Below are 18,228 nucleotides of genomic sequence, written 5' to 3' on the forward strand. Positions count from 1 at the left end.
CGAATGCAATTTCTGCATGAGTTTAGAAAAAAACCTCTGTTTTGCTTATTTTTCAACCAACTGGGCTTATTTTGGTACCAAAATAAGCTAATTATTGTCTCTTTCAAAAGAAGGTCCAAAAATGGTATTAAGTGCCACAGAAGAGGGTCACTGACCATTCAAAGTGAATTATTGTCATTTTTGTACCTTGGTAGGTTCAATAAGCCATAGCACGCAAACCATAACTAACACACGTATCATACTTTTTCTGTAGAATGGGCTAACCATGAATTTGCTATGTTTTAAAAATAAGAGTGGTTGTTGGTATCACAAAGTCACCAATGGCTACCTATTCCCCTCTGTAGTACCTGTAGTATTTACAGGAAATGCTGACAGATTTCGTACACATGCATTGTAGCTTCCTTTTACCTCTCAAGTTTCAGAGGTAAGTGATTTAGAAGGAGAACAAGGACAGACAGACTTGCAGAGCTGGGGGCATTATCACACAAGATACTTAGCCGTCATGCAATTAACAAAAAACTATATATAGACAATGACGACACCAGGCCCTGTTCTCAGGTTGACACGTCAATGAAACTGTACCAATGAAGGAAATGGTGAGAAGGAAAAATAGACGACAAGGCAGCAGAAATCTGAAATCCACCTTAAAATAATAATAATGGAAAAATCCAAAGGGACCACACTGAAAGATGTGATTAGAATCTTACTGATGTGCCAACACGATGCAAGGTACATTATGAAAAGGAAGGCATGTGACAAGGATGTAAATACTGGAGGGGGAGAAGAGAGAATTTGTGTGGAATACTTGAAAAATATCACAGATGCCGATTTAGAGTCACGCCACTTGGTAGGTGCTAATGTAGTAAAACTATAACTGTTCATTAACTAAGTCTAGGATCACAATTAAAGGTGGCACTTGAAGGCAAATCCCCACGGGTGACAAGAGCGCCATTCGAGGCTCTGGCGAAGGGCAATCTGGCACCTTTGGGGAGGCAATCAGGCATCTGCGCCGGAGAACTCTGATGTCAAGAGGACCCCTCGGGGGACGCTCGGATAAGTGTTGTGAAGCTTGCAACAGCACAGTTAATGAGCCCCAAAGCTTTGGACATGATATAACAAATATACTTCTATAAACAACAATTTATCACCCTAAATCAGATACTGAAGGAAAAGATCTACAGGGGGATGAAGAACTCCTAATTCTCAATCATATGTGTGTGATTTTTTTATACTATTTATTTTAAAGACACCCTGAGTCTAGTTTGCCTCTCCACTTTAGATGCCAACATGTGAAGGCACAATAACCTGCACTTCTTATGTCTCATTTTGCTTAGTAAGAAACAACCACAATTAGGTATGTTTACATAGGGCATCAGGGACGCAGGTGGCGCTGTGGTCTAAACCACAGAGCGAAGGGTTGCTGATCAGAAGGTCGGCGGTTCGAATCCCCAAGACGGGGTGAGCTCCTGTTACTCAGTCCCAGATCCTGCCCACCCAGCAGTTCGAAAGCACGTCAAAGTGAAGTAGATAAATAGGTGGGAATGTAAATGGCGTTTCCGTGTGCTGCTCTGGTTTGCCGGAAGCGGCTTAGTCATGCTGGCCACATGACCCAGAAGCTGTACGCCGGCTCCCTCGGCCAGTAAAGCGAGATGAGCGCCGCAACCCCAGAGTCGGCCACGACTGGACCTAATGGCCAGGGGTTCCTTTACCTTTACCTTGGGCATCACCACCACACCATACATTGAATCCAATTAAGTGAGGTGCCCCCTCCCTGGGGTCAGGTGGGCCACGATCTTGCTGCCCCCCATCACACATTCATGATGCACCTTAACTGGTGTGTGCAAAGGGTTTGAGATTCTTCGGAGTCTAATAATTCAAACTGAAGTATCCACTTGATTCCACAGACCAGATGCAGCTGTGGTGGAGTAGTTTGCTTGGATTTGAGTGTCTATCTGTCAAACCCTCCAACACCTCACTTCCAGCTGAGCAAAGGCCTTAAAGAAAGTACACAAATTAGATACAGCTCAGCCTCAACCAAAGTTTACAGTGTGACCCTAATCCCCTTTGCTACAAAATGGATTTAAATAACCATAAATTGTCAGGACAGTACAAGAAGAATGCCTCACTGCATGTCTATATCCTCCCCAAATTGTCCCTTTTGCTGTAAAACGTTTGAGACTGGGAAGATCGAACAAGTAGGCCCTGCTTATATTTCTAAAGGCAAGACCTTAAAAAAGAAAAAGTACCCTTTTAAAGTCCTGGAAACCTGGAGCTGGCACTGCTCCCTGAAAGCACCTCCAAAAGAGCAAATCCTCACGTGCAGAGCAAATTACTCTCTGATTTTCAGAAGGAAAGGGCTGCTTCTGCAGACATTTATTCCTAGAGGCGCCTAGCTTCTGCCAGTTTATGGGCACCTCCTATGTTTTGCATTTAGATTCCCCACTGATGGGCATGCATTGTTGGGGATATCTAGATCAACAGCAGGAATACCTCCAGACCTTGGCCCTGGAGCTGAATCACACCTCTGACAGTTCAGTGATGATTTGCTGGCATTATTATGAGCAACATTATGCTGGTTTCATTGACAGACACTAATAAATGTTGAAAAGCAAGAGTGCCTATCTGTAATCCACAGCCCACTTACTCTGGAGTAGTGCCATAAAAAGAAAATAAAAGTCTATGGCACTAAAGTGGGTTGTGGCCATTCTCCATTACTTAATATGGGATGTGTGGCTTTATTTACTACTTGTCAGTCCAGGATCAATAAATCATATACAAGTTCAGGTTATTCTGACTGCCAGATCAGATTTGCACATCACTTTCAGATCTAAAATGCTGCAAAGAAGTCACGTTTTCACCTTGTTGACAATTTTAAGAGTCAGTCTTGATTTACAGTGACGGGAGACAGAAAATAAAACAACATGCTCTGGAAAATAAAAAAAGGCTTACTGTAGACTCACAGTAAGAACCATAAAAGTCTGGAAAACCAACTGATCAAACTGCTAAGGACCCTTTCATAGCCTTCTTGATATTTTTTTTTATTGGTCAGATTGGAATATTTGTTTGCTACTTTTCCAACAACAATGCTAAGCTCAAACCGTCTCACAATAATAACAACAACAACATTAAAAAGCAACATTATAATCACTATAATCATATAAAAGCCACAACAGCATATAAATAAGGCAATAAACAAATCATTTCATCCAACGAGTAATAAAATTCAATACAAACTCATAGCAATTCAAAGCAGCAGAAATGGCTGCTAAGCACCATTCCTGTATCTGTTGACATACTATCTCTGGGAAGGGGCTAAGCTTTCTTTGTTAATTGTAGCACAGCGGTGACAAAATCACTTCTACCGGCAAAAATGTAAGCAGGTGGGTCTGCATTTCATCTGCTGTGAAAGATATTCCTGAATATTCCAAGTCTGAATGAAAACACTGTCTCGCCAAACCAGAATTCCTATCTCCAGACATGTGAGAACAGAAAGTGGCGACTCAGTTGTGGGGAAAGATAAGGGTGGAATTGGACCAAGACTAAGGGAACTAGGAGGCTGGGAAGGAGGCAAGGATCTTGGCTGGAGGATGGAGTACTGGAAAGAGTTCAGAAAAAGGGCAGGAAGATAAGAATCCGGATCTGGTACAGGTCACAAATGATAAGGGTACTTCCACAAGAGACATGAATAAATACTTCAGAAAAGCAGACATCCAAAACATAGGAAGCTGCCTCGTAGGCTATTGATCCATTGAGATCAGCACTGTCTGCTCCAACCTTCCTCAACCTAGTGCTTTCCATATGTTGTTGGACTACAACTCCCATCATCCCCAGTCAGACACGGGAGTTGCAGTAGTCCAATGATATCTGGAGCGGACTAGTTTGGGGAAAGCTGGTCTGCTCTGACTGGTCACAGCTCTCCAGGGCCTAAGGACATGCAGTGAGTTCATGACTTAGGTGAAATTTGAAAAAAAAAGTTACGGCTTTGCACCACTCCCACTGTCGAAGGCAGCGATGCTTCTGAATACCAGTTGCTGGAAGCCACAGGAGTGGGCAGGGCTCTTGTGCTCAGATCCTGCTTGCCAGTTTCCCACAGGTATCCGGATGGCCACTGTGAGAACGGGGTGCTCAATCCCAGGAACAGCAACTGCAGTTTCTACACACACACACACACACACACACGGGCCAGTGCAAATGCACCCTGATACATTTGCTGTTCTTCTCTGACACCATCAACAAGGATGTTAGTCAGCGTGTGACCAAAGCTCTTCTATTTTTGTTTGCCAGTAAAAATAAATAAATCTATGTCTACAGTGCTTTTGTGAATGGATGACACCACAGAAGGATGTAGTGATGTTAGGAGTTGAATAAACAAGCTGAGCTTCTTCTGCTCATGGATTTTGACTTCAAGTCATTTCATTTATATGTCAGCAGCTCGGGATGTGCAGCAGATCAGCCATTTCGTTTCCTCCCTCACCTTTGCTGAGGCAAAGGCTGCAGAAGAGTCACATCGCTGTCTCTCAGCAACAAATACAAGCCAGCCCTGTCACCTTCAGAGGGAGGCATGACAATTCATTTCAGACTGGGAGAGCGTATTTCTTTTTTCCAAGTTTGCAAAAATGCACCTAGAGCTTGTTGTCCACTTAGCACGCCAACCAAGCCTGAGAGAACTGCATCCCATTTGTCACTGCAGACAGTGTCTTAACCACAAGCAGCCACTCAAGGACAAGCTGGCCTGAAATGAGCAATCATCACCCCATGTGCCCCACTAAAGGACGGAATAGGGGTGTCCCTGGGAGAAATCGCCAAGCCACCCAGGAAACAGAACTATTCCAGAGTGTGTGGTTTCATAGAACAGCTTTGCCAGTTCACTACTGGTGGGCAGGGGGAGGACAGAAATCTGCGCTGGCATAATTCACAAGGCATAGGGGTGAAGAGCTCAAATAGCTGCTCAGTCTAAGATGGAGCAAAATGCCAGCAGCTGTCGCCAAGACACCTGGAGACCTGGGCTCAAATCCTAGCTCCCATTTGGTCTTGGTGACCTGAATTCACAGATCATTTTGACATGGTGATCTTTGTCATGTTGTACTAGACCAGGCTTCCTCAAACTCAGCTCTCCAGATGTTTTGAGATTACAGTTCCCATAATCCCTGACCACTGGTTCTGCTAGCTAGGGATCATGGGAGTTGTAGGCCAAAAACATCTGGAGGGCCAAGTTTGAGGAAGCCTGTGCTAGACATACTAGTGAAACATCTCCAGCATATGTTTGAGATTACCAAAGAATCTGCCTTATGCTGACTTTTGATCTACCCAGCCCAGTATTGTTTATTCTGACTGCTAAGGGCTCATCAAGGCACTTTTGCCTAGCACTGCTACCTACTGAAGATCCTTCTAGCACCATCATCTACAGAAGCCATTCCATAAGGCTCTAATATAAGACAGGGAGAATGATGCAACTGCAGGGCCTCTCCTTCAACTGGACAGGGAGAACAGCAACTTTAGGATTCTCTCTTTGAAATCTTTGGAAAAGCTTTGGGAGCCTTTTTCTTCTGAAGACTGGGGGGGGGGGGGAAATACCCTGTGCTCCATTTTGGAGGAAGGCTGGGACAGAAAGCTATAAAATAAGATAAATATAAAATAAACAGAATATGCGCTGCAGAAAATTTCCTAATTCAGGCTGAGCCACACAAATCACATGGGAAGCTGCATGTGCTGTGCTTGCGACTATAAATGTCACAGTATCACTGTAGTAATTCAGTTGGGTCAATGACATAAACCATGCAAAAACATTTTGTGTGAATCAGACCTCAGAGACGCCTTTGCCCAGAATGGAATCAGTCAGCTACTTAATGTTCTATGCATGGAGAATATGAATCAATGTGTTGCACCTCGTCCAAGACTTCAAGAGCCTTTGACCAGGCACTTTATGATGCAAATCAGTAGTTTTGGTTTAAATGATCAGCACTGTGGAGACCCAAGTTCACATCCATGCTCAGCAATGAAGTACAGATGATGAGCTTACCAAGTGTCTAAGATGTCTAACATGCCTCTGCTTTGTCAAATGGATTAATGGACACATGGTGGGATTTTTCTCCCCTACCATGCATTTTAGCATGTAGTAAAAACTGGGGTAAGATTTCTTCACCTCAACCCCTTGGCAAATTGGCTTCCTGTATTGGGCAAGCGTATGTTAACCACAAATATATTTTAACCCCAAGCATATTTTAACCATAAACGGCATATAATTAGCATCTCCTGCAAAAAGCAGCCTCCATAGCTCCTTATCCATCACAGCAAATTCCCAGGTTGGGAAGAGTTATGACACTACAGCAGTTGCTTTTTGGTGCGTTAAAGTTAGAAGAGAAAATGGGTCACTTCAGTAGCAACACCACACTCTTCTCTGATGATGGGCATTATACAGATTTAGAGAGCTGGAAAACAACAGACCTGAGCCTCTGGGACAAGGATCTGAGGGAAAATCTAAGCAAACAGGAAGACCTGTAATTGAGAAACTCTTATACTGTAGATACGAGAGTCAATGCTAACAAGGCTGACTGTTACCCAGGCAAAGACTAAGCCTGACACAGAAGAGTCTGGGTGGAGTCACTCTGGAGCCTGAGGAGGTATCATAGCCTGAGGAACCATCTGACCTACAGCTCTTGGTGCCTCAATATGAGGCAGCAAAGCACAGATTTAAAAGTTCCCAGTTGTCACACACTTCTCATCTGGAGAAAGAACATTATGTCAGTACTGCAGCAGCTGTATGTGGACTCTGTCTACGCCAGGGATTGGAGAACCTATGGTCCTCCTGACATAGGCCTTCCTCAACTGCAGTTCCTATTCTCCTGGACCACTGGCCCTGCTGCTGGGGCTGATGGGAACTGGAATCCTGTCACATCTAGAGTACCATGTGTCCCCAGCCCTGTTCTGAATTCTTTATGGCTGTAACCATCCCTAGCACTATAGAGCTGCTTTCAGCCTGGAAACAAGTGTGGAGCCAGAAAAAGGCAGTGTGGCCAGAAGCACTGAGCACTTGATGATACGGCTGTTTCATCATTTCCACACCATCGATCGAGATGAACTTCATCCAGGCATTCACCCCAAGTGGTAAAGCTTCTCGAATACTGTGCAACATGTTACCAAGGCACCGGGGCTGCTCTCAAAACAAAAAGAAGCCCATTTTGTCACTTTCTTATAATGCAAGCTATTACCTTTCATTAGTGCCCCTGAGGTGAGCAACCCACAGGCAATAAATATTAATGCTTCCTGACAATGATACAACACCGGCTCCAAACACTCATAACCAGAGTGTCATTATTAGGCCTGAGCATGCTACGTTTTTTGATTAACCATATTTTTCAGCTCACCTGTGATCTCGACCGCTTTCCCCAAAGCTTTGTTTATGTGCACATATGTACGTGTCGGTGCATGTGGAGTGAATAACAACTCTCCACAGCCCCTCGCTATCTGGGTTCCCTGGGGGAAAGGAAGGCTCACAGAGCCTGCTTGCTTTGTTTATGTCTAATCTCCATGAGGCAGGCTGCATGCCTTTTCAGGACATGCCACAAAGCATGTGAGGCCAGTTTGCATACTGACCTTACATGGGGTGTGTCCCATGATACACTGGGTCAATGTGCCTCAGCAAGTGTGTGAGTTAGTACAGTACAGGTATATCTATCTACATAGCAGATTGAGCTATATATATCAATAGGGACCGTCATGGTTGTGAGTCCTGAAAGACTTGTTTCCTGCCTTGTAGGCCTTTTTTCACCTGGCCTGGAAAGACAGGACCCTCAGTGACTCCAGCTACAAAACCTCAGGCTGCTGAAGAGACCAGAGGCCATCTTGGCTGATTCTTAGTGCAGACCCAAGTCATTGAGCCTGAGTTTCCACAGCCGCCACTCACCATGATTGGCAGAACTGGCAGTAACAGCAGTAGATAGGTTCAATGCTTATGGTAACATTTTATTTTCTTCCCAGCTATGTTGCTTTAAATGTGCATTTTACATCTGACTTCCTTTAGTAGCGTTTTCTTTTGAAATGTTTAGGAATTTTCTTTTGTTGACTTTGCTGCATTAAATGTGCATTCTGTAGTCGACCTCCTTTGTAACGTTTTATTTTGAAATCTTTTAAGATAATATTTTAGCTTCCTGTTAAATGTGTTGCACTGAATGTACACTTTTAGCTTGACTTACTTCAGCAATGTTTTATTCTGGATTGTTCTATTCGATCTTTTAATGCAGTAAGTCGCTTTGAGATTTTTTCCCTTAAAACTATAAAGCAGTAGAGAAATGAATAACAACAGCAACAATCTACTACCTTTTATGGGATTTTAAATTTCAGCAGCTTTGGGAAACAATATAATTCATTCATTGATTGATTTGCTAATTAAATTAGGGATTCCACAGGAAACCTCAATAATTTTCATTACGAAACAGAACTGCCTCCTGAAGCCAGCGGGACGATCAGTGTGACAGCATCCCAGAGACATGGAAAATCTAAAAAGCAACTTAAGCAGAAAGTGTGCTTCATTTAAGGTTTCTGCTTTTCAGCACTTTTACGGAAATAAATGCTTAGCAAAACGTGGGCCCTCTGTAAAGCCTGAAATATCAGTGTACGCATTGGAAGTGGCAGGAGCTACTACTACCCCAAGAATAGAATGATTGTCTTGTGTTTGTTTTAAGCTGTGATGGCCTTTGTCTATGATCGATAAAGTTGGCATCCCATCAGATCACAAGTATTAAAATAAAACAAAATAAAATTGGGGGGGGGGGGACACAAGCCTCCCATGTTAGGAACATCACATTTTTGTCTTTTTGTGAAATCAAGGTTCACAAGCAGATCCTTCTGTATATACCAAAGCGGCATGAAATGTCACAGCATTGCTTAAGAGTGGCGTCCAAGTGTTTTCCATTCAGATTATTAATGCAACACTCTGGAAGAGCCTCTTATCTTGCCGAGGTTCCCTAATACCTTACCCTCAACCTAACCTCCTGCTTTAGATTGTGGCAGTACAAGTCTGATTTCCTTGACACGTCTGATGGGCTCACAACAGTGGTTCATCTGGAGGGCAGGAGGGTCGGAGATGTGCTTTTTAAACAAAGCATATTTGCAGAAAAGTGCAACAGTATATTTATGCAACCCTGAATAGCTCGTGAGAAGAAAAAACCCCAAAAGAGCTAAAGGCACAACATTTCCCCTTGTTTTAAATGGTGTACCCCATTCTACCTTTGGAGGCTTCAGTGCCAAGTGGGTTTTCAAAGCTGCTGGTTGTAATTTGGCTCCAAGCGTCCTTCACAGCAGACTTGGAAACTACCCTGTTGTTGAGGCTCTGCTGAGGCCGGAAGTTATTCCTCAGGTATTCCACAGACTTGACGTGGTCTTGCTGTTCCGTGGTAAATATGGAATAGAACGCTTCCAGCTGAATGTAGCAAACCAGCATGAGGGGAAAGAAAAAGGAAGGGGGGAAAGGAGGGGGGCATTAATTAGGGGGGAAAAACCAATGTGGCAAAATCTGGGCAGCTGATAAGAATGCAAAATGGCAGGAAGTACTGATGCCAAGACTGATAAATCAAACAGGAAACCAGGCTGCCCGCTGAAATCACTGCCAACAGCTTTATCTAGCCCCATTTTTAGCCTGCCAAGCGAGCAAACACTTTAGAAACCCTCTACAAAGTTAGTGTCTGGAGGAGGCAAGAAAAATATTCTCTCCTAGCCTCTCTGTACTGTATGTACTTACAGATATATACAGCCCCCTCTTTTGTTTTATAAGGCATTGTGTATGTGTGTTTTACTATTATCCTGCAGAAGAGGGGCACACATTCAATACACAAATCACAGCTCAGCACACAGCCATTCCATCTTTCCATTATTTGTGTTTACAGCAGTATCTAGAAGGGCCAGCGGTTGCTAGAGTAGAGGGACCTATTGTGCTGCAAGCTGTAGATACTATGAAAGCTTGGCCCTGCCACACAGAGATAACAAACTTAGCGATAGATGGACAGAATGAGGAAGGGGCTAAAAAGAGGGATTGAGGGGGACGACTACTGCTCTGAAGATAGGAGCAAAGCTGGAAATGGATCTTGCTCCTTTCAAGCTCCCTAATGCTCCACTTCAGCTTTTGCCAACCTGGTGCCCTTCAGCTGTTTTGGATGACAACTCTCATCAGCATCAGCCAGCCAGGAGGTTGTGCTGGAGTTGTAAGTTGTGGAACTCCCTCACCACAGAGGTGCATAGGGTAACTTCATAACACAGTTTTCGGAAGACAGAGAAGATGCACTTCTTTACCTTGTCTTTTCACATGTGAGATGTAGATTTTTAGGACCCACCTTATTTCTTAGACTATAAGTGGTTTTAGACTGTTTTTTAATATTGTCTTTTAGCTGTCGTAACCCACCCTGGGACCTTAGGGTAATAATAATCCAAAGCAACAAGAGCCTCAAGCTGGCAAAGGCACTGAACCACATGTCTGACATAGCTCTTTGCTGTGCCAGATTTCATCTCTAAGAGAAAAGATTGTCTGCACTTAGGTCCAATTACAAGTCATAGAAAACTGGGCAAAAGAAGGCCATGTGCAATGAAAAGCATGTTTGTGTGTGTGTGCATGCATGCGTGCGCGCGCGCGCGCACACACACACACACACACACACACCAAGCTTGCAATTGGTTTTGACAAACACTTTAAAAATTCATTTATTTTCCATTGCTTGAAGAACTACCTTCATGAGTGAAACTGATGAAGCAATTTTGATTTTTACCCAAAATGTCCAGGCCCTTGAAAGCACCAGGTTGTTCAAGATCAGACCGTATTTGTTTCTAATACATTTCCAGAACCAACCTATAAAAATGGCAATATATTTTCCAGGATGTATAATGCGATTGCATATGTAGACTGCATTTTTATGTATTTGCGTTGGCAAACTCTGTCAAGTCAAACATTTCATTAAAACGCCGACAACCTGTAACCCACAGAGGTATAAAAGTGTGTAAACACTTTCCTGAAGTGGGCTGTGGTGAATATGAAAAAAAAAAATTAAAAATTCAGAGGAAAACTAATGGAATGAATAATAACAGTGGCAGCAGCTTACATTTTTCAAGCAAAGATGTGTTCCTGGCTGCAGCTAGGAAGACTGGGCTCTGTGAGTTCCCTGAATAATGCGTCAATGGGTTTTAGATTATGAGACGAGGGACTCATTGTAGTAGCCAGGAAAGTAAGGTATGAAAATGGGACAGCTGCATATTAGCTAAAAGGCTTGGAGGTGGAGAACTTGAAGGAACATCTTCTGCCATACCAGCATGCCAGCAAGTTAAGATACTTAGCTGGTGTCCTTCTTTATGTACCTCCTGCTCTGGAGTGGGGTGATTTGTTCCCATAAAAGAGAGGATATATGGAGGTAGTGCCCCAGTTGTGGAGTGCTCTCTCCAAAGAAGAATGCCAAGCCTTTAGTGATCTCAACTTAAGCTAGGCAGCTGAAAGCTACTAAAAATCTTATGAATCCAGCTTTGAAAAGTACAAGTAGATTAAAAATGATGAGTTCATCATAACGAGAGAAACACACTTTGAGATATATGCTACAAGGGACAAACTCGGGATTTATTTATTTTTAAATATATGTTAATCTACTAAGGGCCTTCTCAGCAGTGGCACCCTCTCTGTGGAACACCCTCCCTTCAGATGTCAAGGAGATAAAGAATTATACAACTTTTAGAAGACATCTGAAGGTAGCCCTGTATCGGGAAGTTTTTAATGCCTGATGCTTTATTATGTTTTATATATTCTGTAAGCCACCGAGAGTGGCTGGGGAAACCCAGCCAGATGGGTGGGGTATGAATAATAAAATTATTATTATTATTATTATTATTATTATTATTATTATTATTATTATTATTATTTCTTCCCCTATTCTTCTTACCTATTGACTTAGCAAGGTGGGATGGTGGTGGAGCAAATATTATATCTATGAGTCTCCAAAATGCCCACTATGTGGCAGCTTAGACCTTTTGCTACCCATGTTTTACCAATTGTATACGGTACTTCCCAAATTAAACAGAGATTATTTGACAAGGGTCGGTGGGGTCTAGCAGATATGACATTTATGAACTGAGCTACTGAATTGTTATAGCTTTGACTCACTGGTGATACAGAAGCCAAAGTTTGCTGGCATTTAATATGAGCATGAGTAGATTGAAACTGGTGTTCATCTATACAGGCAGCACAAGATTATTCAGTTTTAGAAGTGATCAAAAGTGCCCAGTATTCAAAACTCTGAACTCCAGCAGCAAACAGAAAATACACCTGTTGATTAGATCTAATCCATTTCTTGACAGCCGTGGATTCTGGAGACAGGACAGGGCAAGAAACTGGGAAAAGGTAAATGATTTGGAGTGTCCTCTGAGTAAAACAACTGAGAATCAGTGGACTTCACTGTTGGCTTGTTGCGTTCATCTACCTCTGTCAAGGGGGAGCTATTGAATATTTACACTCATTCATTCGGTAAGATCAAGTGACTTTTTACCGTTCCCTCTCAGATGCCTCTGTTGCAATGAGGTGTATTAACACAAGCAAATAAAAGGCAGGGTAGACTTTAGCAAGGAGACATTTTGAAAACAAAGGTTTTAAATGTCAAAGCCTTTTTAATTGTTAAACATTGAGCTGCATATTTCCACGTTATTACTCAGGGATGTCTCTCAATGAAAATGCCACTCACTGCCTTGATCTACAACAAGGCCTCCTATGCATTCACTTTTAAGGTTCTGTATACTTGTTCCAGAGGCACACTAATGGCAGCTTTGTGATGTTGTAAAAACAACAACAGACAAAGTTGGTAAATTAACTAAAGCATTACTTTCCTTATGTAATTAGCCCAAACTACTAAATCTGTGTCTGTGTACTTAGCTGAGTGTCACGGAAGAAACATGAAGAGAGTGAAAGAAGAAAGGAGTCTGTGTAAATATTTAGACCACAGTTCAAATGTATCTGAACAGAATGATAATAGCTAAGATCATTTGGAAGGAAATAGAATGTCATGTTCTATTATCTTCTCGTGTCGAGCGGCTCATGCTCAGAGAACAATAAAACAAAATTAGCCAACTTCCTTTTCCATCAACAATATTTTTTTGTGCATTCCTCCTCCTAAAAATTCAATTTTATGGGCCATGCCCAAAATGAAAAGGATCGGAAATCTAGATGCAGCTTAAGTATCAGGGACTGGGTGGAAAAAAGCAAGGAGTAAAAAAACAATGAACCAGGCAAACTCTTTGTGGATTCAAACCTACCTGGCGATAAGAGATAGGAACAGGCATGCGAAAAACAATCCATTCCACAATCTCACTGCACGGAGGGGTAGTCAGTGACCCTGTATACCGATAATAACTTCCCAGAGATGCTGGCAGGACTTCCCTTAAGACGAAAGGGTCCAAGAAGGTCTCTTTCTCTGTAAAAATAAAAGCAGAAGCAAAATGGTGTGACTTGAAAGTGATGACACAAATTAGTCAGAATCTATTTTACACGCCTCCAGCCATAACCTGTGGTTTTGGTTTCCCACTACTTAAAGAAAGCTCCTTAAACACATGGGCTACTAGCCACGATGGCTTGGTTCTACTTCCTCTGTGGGAGGCGACAAGTCTCTGAATGTCACAAATGGGGAAAGTGCTTGCAGGCTTCTCCTGATTGGCCACTGTGATAACTGGATGTTGGACCAAATGGGCCTTTGGCTTGATCCAGCAGACTCTTCTTTCATTCTTAGTGTATTGGCACACTTAGGACCAGCATCAGGAACCGGCATCCTTGGGCAGCTGCAGAACCCATTGCTGATGTGTGTCTTACTCCCTCCACCCCTTCCCAATGTAGCACTCCAAGCCAAATCAGGATCTAGCCACTGCTGGGCAGTAAGCGCTGTTCAGCAGTGGAACAGACTTCTGCCAGAGGTGGTGGGGTCTCCTTCTCTGGAGGCTTTCAAGCAGAGGTTGGATGGCTACTTGTAATGTATGATTTAGGTGAGACTCCTGCACTGCAGGAGGATGGCCTAGTTGGCCTTTGGGGTTCCTTCCAAATCTACAATTCTGTGATTTTATGATTCTACACAAAAATGTTAGAAGATCTCAAATGTTCCACACTCTCTAGTATTCTTAACATTTTAACGTATGTTACATAGACAGACTCTTCATACAGCTCTCCTTCCCTGATGGGACTGCCCGATATTTATATAAGAAATAGATGGCAAGGCCGTTCTCTGTTCAAGATGGCCCAATGGATTCATGAATTGAGCATGGATTTGAATTCAGACCTCTTGGCACTCTAGCCACTTGATTCCACCAGCTGTCATATTTGCCGAAATTCTAACATATTTCTAACCCCTTTAGCATGCAAACCATTTTCTATAATGGTCAGTTCATCCACCCTGACAAGTACGGCTCAGAGAGTGTGACTATAAATTCACAGTGTGTTTGGTATTCAGATCAGGTCTGCCAAGTCCAGATCAAATCTTCATCAGCTGGACTAGACTGATAGCTAAAGCAAGTGCCAAATATGATTTATTTCATGTGGAGCAGAGGTGAGCAACTTGTTCAGCACTGGAACGATATTTCTACATCAGATATGTATCACAAGCCAGAAGTCGCACCAAATTGCATATTTCAAGTGCAAGTAATTAACATATACATACTGTTTTCACAAACTTGGTGCGTGCACAGCTAGAACTGGTAGATCAGTTGCACATATGCTGAAAAATTATTCCTCTGAAACAACCTTCCTGTTACTAGTGAAACAACTCTAATGTGTCAAACAGGGGTGAACCCATTTGAAATGCGCAGATATAAAAAAATATAAAGCAATTGAGGGAACAACAAACGAATAAACACACCCAATCTTCTTGGGCTACCTTTCAGCAGTCCTGCCATACCTTTGTCAAACATTCCTCTATGATCAAAACAAAAAAAATTCCTTCCAGTAGCACCTTAAAGACCAACTAAGTTAGTTCTTGGTATGAGCTTTCGTGTGCATGCACACTTCTTCAGATACACTGAAACAGAAGTTTCCAGACCCTTCTATATAGTGAGAAGGTGGGGAGGGGTATTACTCAGAAGGGTGGTGGGAATGGGTGATTGGCAGATAGCTGTGATGAGCCTGTTGACGACTCTTAACGACTGCAATAGGTCTTACAAGAAAAAGCAAGGGGTGAGAAGGTGAAAAGTGGCTTTGTCATGTATAATGAGATAAGAATCCAATGTCTTTGTTCAGGCCAGGTTTCTCCATGGTTTTAAGTTTGGTGATAAGTTGCAATTCAGCAGCTTCTCTTTCCAGTCTATTTCTGAAATTCCTTTGTAGTAAAACAGCTACTTTGAGATCTTGTATAGAATGTCCTGGGAGATTGAAGTGTTCTCCTACTGGTTTCTCTGTTTTGTGATTCCTGATGTCCGATTTATGTCCGTTTATTCTTTGGTCTGGCCTGTTTGTCCAATATATAGAGCTGAAGGACACTGTTGGCATTTGATGGCATATACAATGTTAGACGATGAGCAATTAAATAGTCTATGACTATTCCTCTATGACTATAAGAATTTGGAGGTTGCTTTGAAAACATTCCATTATTAAAGGGAAAAGAAAACTATGTGAGGGCCTATACCCACCTACACTCGAGCAAGCCTCATTAAATGCAGAGCGACTTACTTCATAGAAAACATGCTGTCAAGTGTGGTATGAAGTCCATGAAATATTACAGTGTCCATCCCTCATCATGAAAACGGGGTATCAGATTCACCTTTCCTTCCTACCTGCCTTTTTCTTTAACCTTAGAAAATAATAGGAGCAGCTTTAAGGAACATAAGGCAACACCAAGACCTTACCCACGATAGCAAATGATAATTCACAGGTTTTGGTGCAGGAGTGGGCCACGCACAACTGACATGCAACAGTTAGTGTTAGAACTCTTAGAACAGAGATCTTTTAAATTTCACACCCTCCTCTTCTCACAGCTGGCAAATAAAGAGGTCGCCTCAGCCAGGGCTTGTTTTCGGCTGGAACCCATTGGAACTCAGTTCTGGCACCTCTTAGGTGGGCGCCAATGGCCATTTTAAGAAAACGAGGAATATGCTCTTGGTGAATTCTGGCACCTCTTTTTCTAGAAAAAAAGCACTGTCCTCAGCCATGGTGAGGGTGAAGGTGAGGGTTTCAGGTTCACATACAGTTAGACTTCATGCAACCTGGCTACATGATATTCTTCTCTCAGCATTCAGAAAAGACCACACAGAGCATGAAGAAGCAGCAGCTCACAAGCATGGATGTTTAAAGGGCTGTCTGGGCCTGGCAAGGAGGAGGGAAACATCATGGCTTGAGCAGCCATTTTGTTCTTCAGCAAACTGCAGAATTTGTACAGCCTTCAGAAGAGGAGAGACTTATTCAGGTCTGCCAAGCAAGGTAGAGAGAGATGCTAGTTATAGCCATGCTATAGCCAAAGTTAGAAGGGATGGAAAAGTATCTCTCTTCTGTGGCTTCTCTAATCTACAGAATTTGTGAGCGAGGAGCTTTGTTATATTATTTACACACACACACACAGACACTCTCTCTCTCTCTCTCTCTCTCTCTCTCTCTCTCTCCACCACATGGAATCATGACACCCCACAATCGGGGGATAAGGGTGAATTGTTGAAAAAAGTCATCTGCAACGCAGGCTCTAGATAACCCTCCCTGCTTACATTACTTCCACAAAGGCTCTGGAGCAGGACGAACCTCTAGGCTCATCATACAGCCACATCCTTGGCCTGAGCTCATGCCACCACAATCCTCCACTGCAAGGACTCCACTGCAAATACTACCATCAAATCTTATCTTGGAGCTGACACTTACAAAATTGGGCAAGGCCCCTTTAAATTAAAACAGCTCACAATCTCCACATGAAACATATTGCCATCCGTTTGGGGATTAACATGTTACACTCCTCTTAGATTTTACAGACCACACCTTAGAGGAAACGGGACATACGGTAATTTCAATTTTCAGATAAGCACTTTAGTCAGCAAAGTGAAATCTGCTGACGTTCATCAACTTTGCTAAAATCTACGTTTTGGAAAATCCAGAAGACAAAAACAAAACAAAAGGGGGAGGAACAGGCACTGGCAATAACAGATCTCCACTGTTCTTTCACTGGCATCCCCTGCGGTTCTTGCGATTAACTGGCCAAATCCCCTACTATTGCTATGAAAAAGGTAACAGCAAGGTTCTTATTAAGTGTTTTATGCCTAGAGTTGGTTCCGACTCGCAACAATGGAACTTCTCCCATGCTGTGCAAGCTTATTTCCTTTGCCTTGCTGCTTTCACTGGATTCTTTCTGGAGATGTTTTTATATATTTAGTCAGATAAGGAGCAACAAGATAATCTTGTTTGACCTCCTGTGTAATGAAATCTTCAGATTCCCCCCCCCCTCTTTTTCTTCTTCTTCCAGGTAGTGTAACATCACATATGTTCAGCAGGCTTTAGGAAGCATATACTGTAGGAAGATTTCCAAGTTAAAAAATGGATGAATCTAAGTCTTCCTTCGTGCAATGCATGATGATCACTAGCGCAATGGCTTCAAAAAGGATTAAGCCATGGTGGAAAGGAATTCAGGGCTACCTAGTCATTTTAAAGGGTAGCCTCAACCTACCAAGCTATTACCTTGGGGTCCCTGTGTAATTATAGATGTAATTATCTATTGAAAATTAACTTTTAGTTTACTGAAAGATTATTTATTTAAACAAGATTTATATGTTGAATAATCAGGAAAACCTCCAAGGGGTTTGCAAAAAAACTGTAACAAATTGTTCATAAATTAATACAGAACATACACCCATAATATAAAATTCCATAATATAAAAAAAGACTTTGCCAAGTTTCTGAGCATTAAAACAGTTTCCCTTGTGCATCTCTGACAGATCCAATTCTAATACTATTTTGCCTTTTTAAAATTCTATTTGCCAACATCCATGATATAAGAGGAAGACATCAACAAACACAAATCCAGCTTGATTTCAGATTAAACCTCTGCACCACTACAACAATTTACAGTGATATCTCAGGTTAAGTACTTAATTCGTTCCGGAGGTCCGTTCTTAACCTGAAACTGTTCTTAACCTGAAGCACCACTTTAGCTAATGGGGCCTCCTGCTGCTGCCGCGCCGGAGCACAATCTCTGTTCTCATCCTGAAGCAAAGTTCTTAACCTGAAGCACTATTTCTGGGTTAGCAGAGTCTGTAACC

General features: G+C 42.5%; 1 protein-coding gene across 4 annotated transcripts in view; it reads right to left on the bottom strand.

Moving 5' to 3' along the window:
• The window catches only part of PTPRG (protein tyrosine phosphatase receptor type G), a 521,921-nt gene that overhangs the window by 99,093 nt on the left and 404,600 nt on the right, over positions 1-18,228 (bottom strand). For all 4 annotated transcript variants that reach the window (XM_081901339.1, XM_081901337.1, XM_081901336.1 and 1 more), the window contains exons 7-8: positions 13,273-13,430; positions 9,226-9,418 (exon numbers count right to left, since the gene is read on the bottom strand). In XM_081901339.1, the coding sequence (XP_081757465.1) occupies positions 9,226-9,418; positions 13,273-13,430 (351 nt within the window). The remainder of the gene's footprint in view (positions 1-9,225; positions 9,419-13,272; positions 13,431-18,228) is intronic.

This window comes from Podarcis melisellensis, assembly GCF_964234715.1.
Source record: "Podarcis melisellensis genome assembly, chromosome: 2".
NCBI classification, from domain to species: Eukaryota; Metazoa; Chordata; class Lepidosauria; order Squamata; family Lacertidae; genus Podarcis; species Podarcis melisellensis.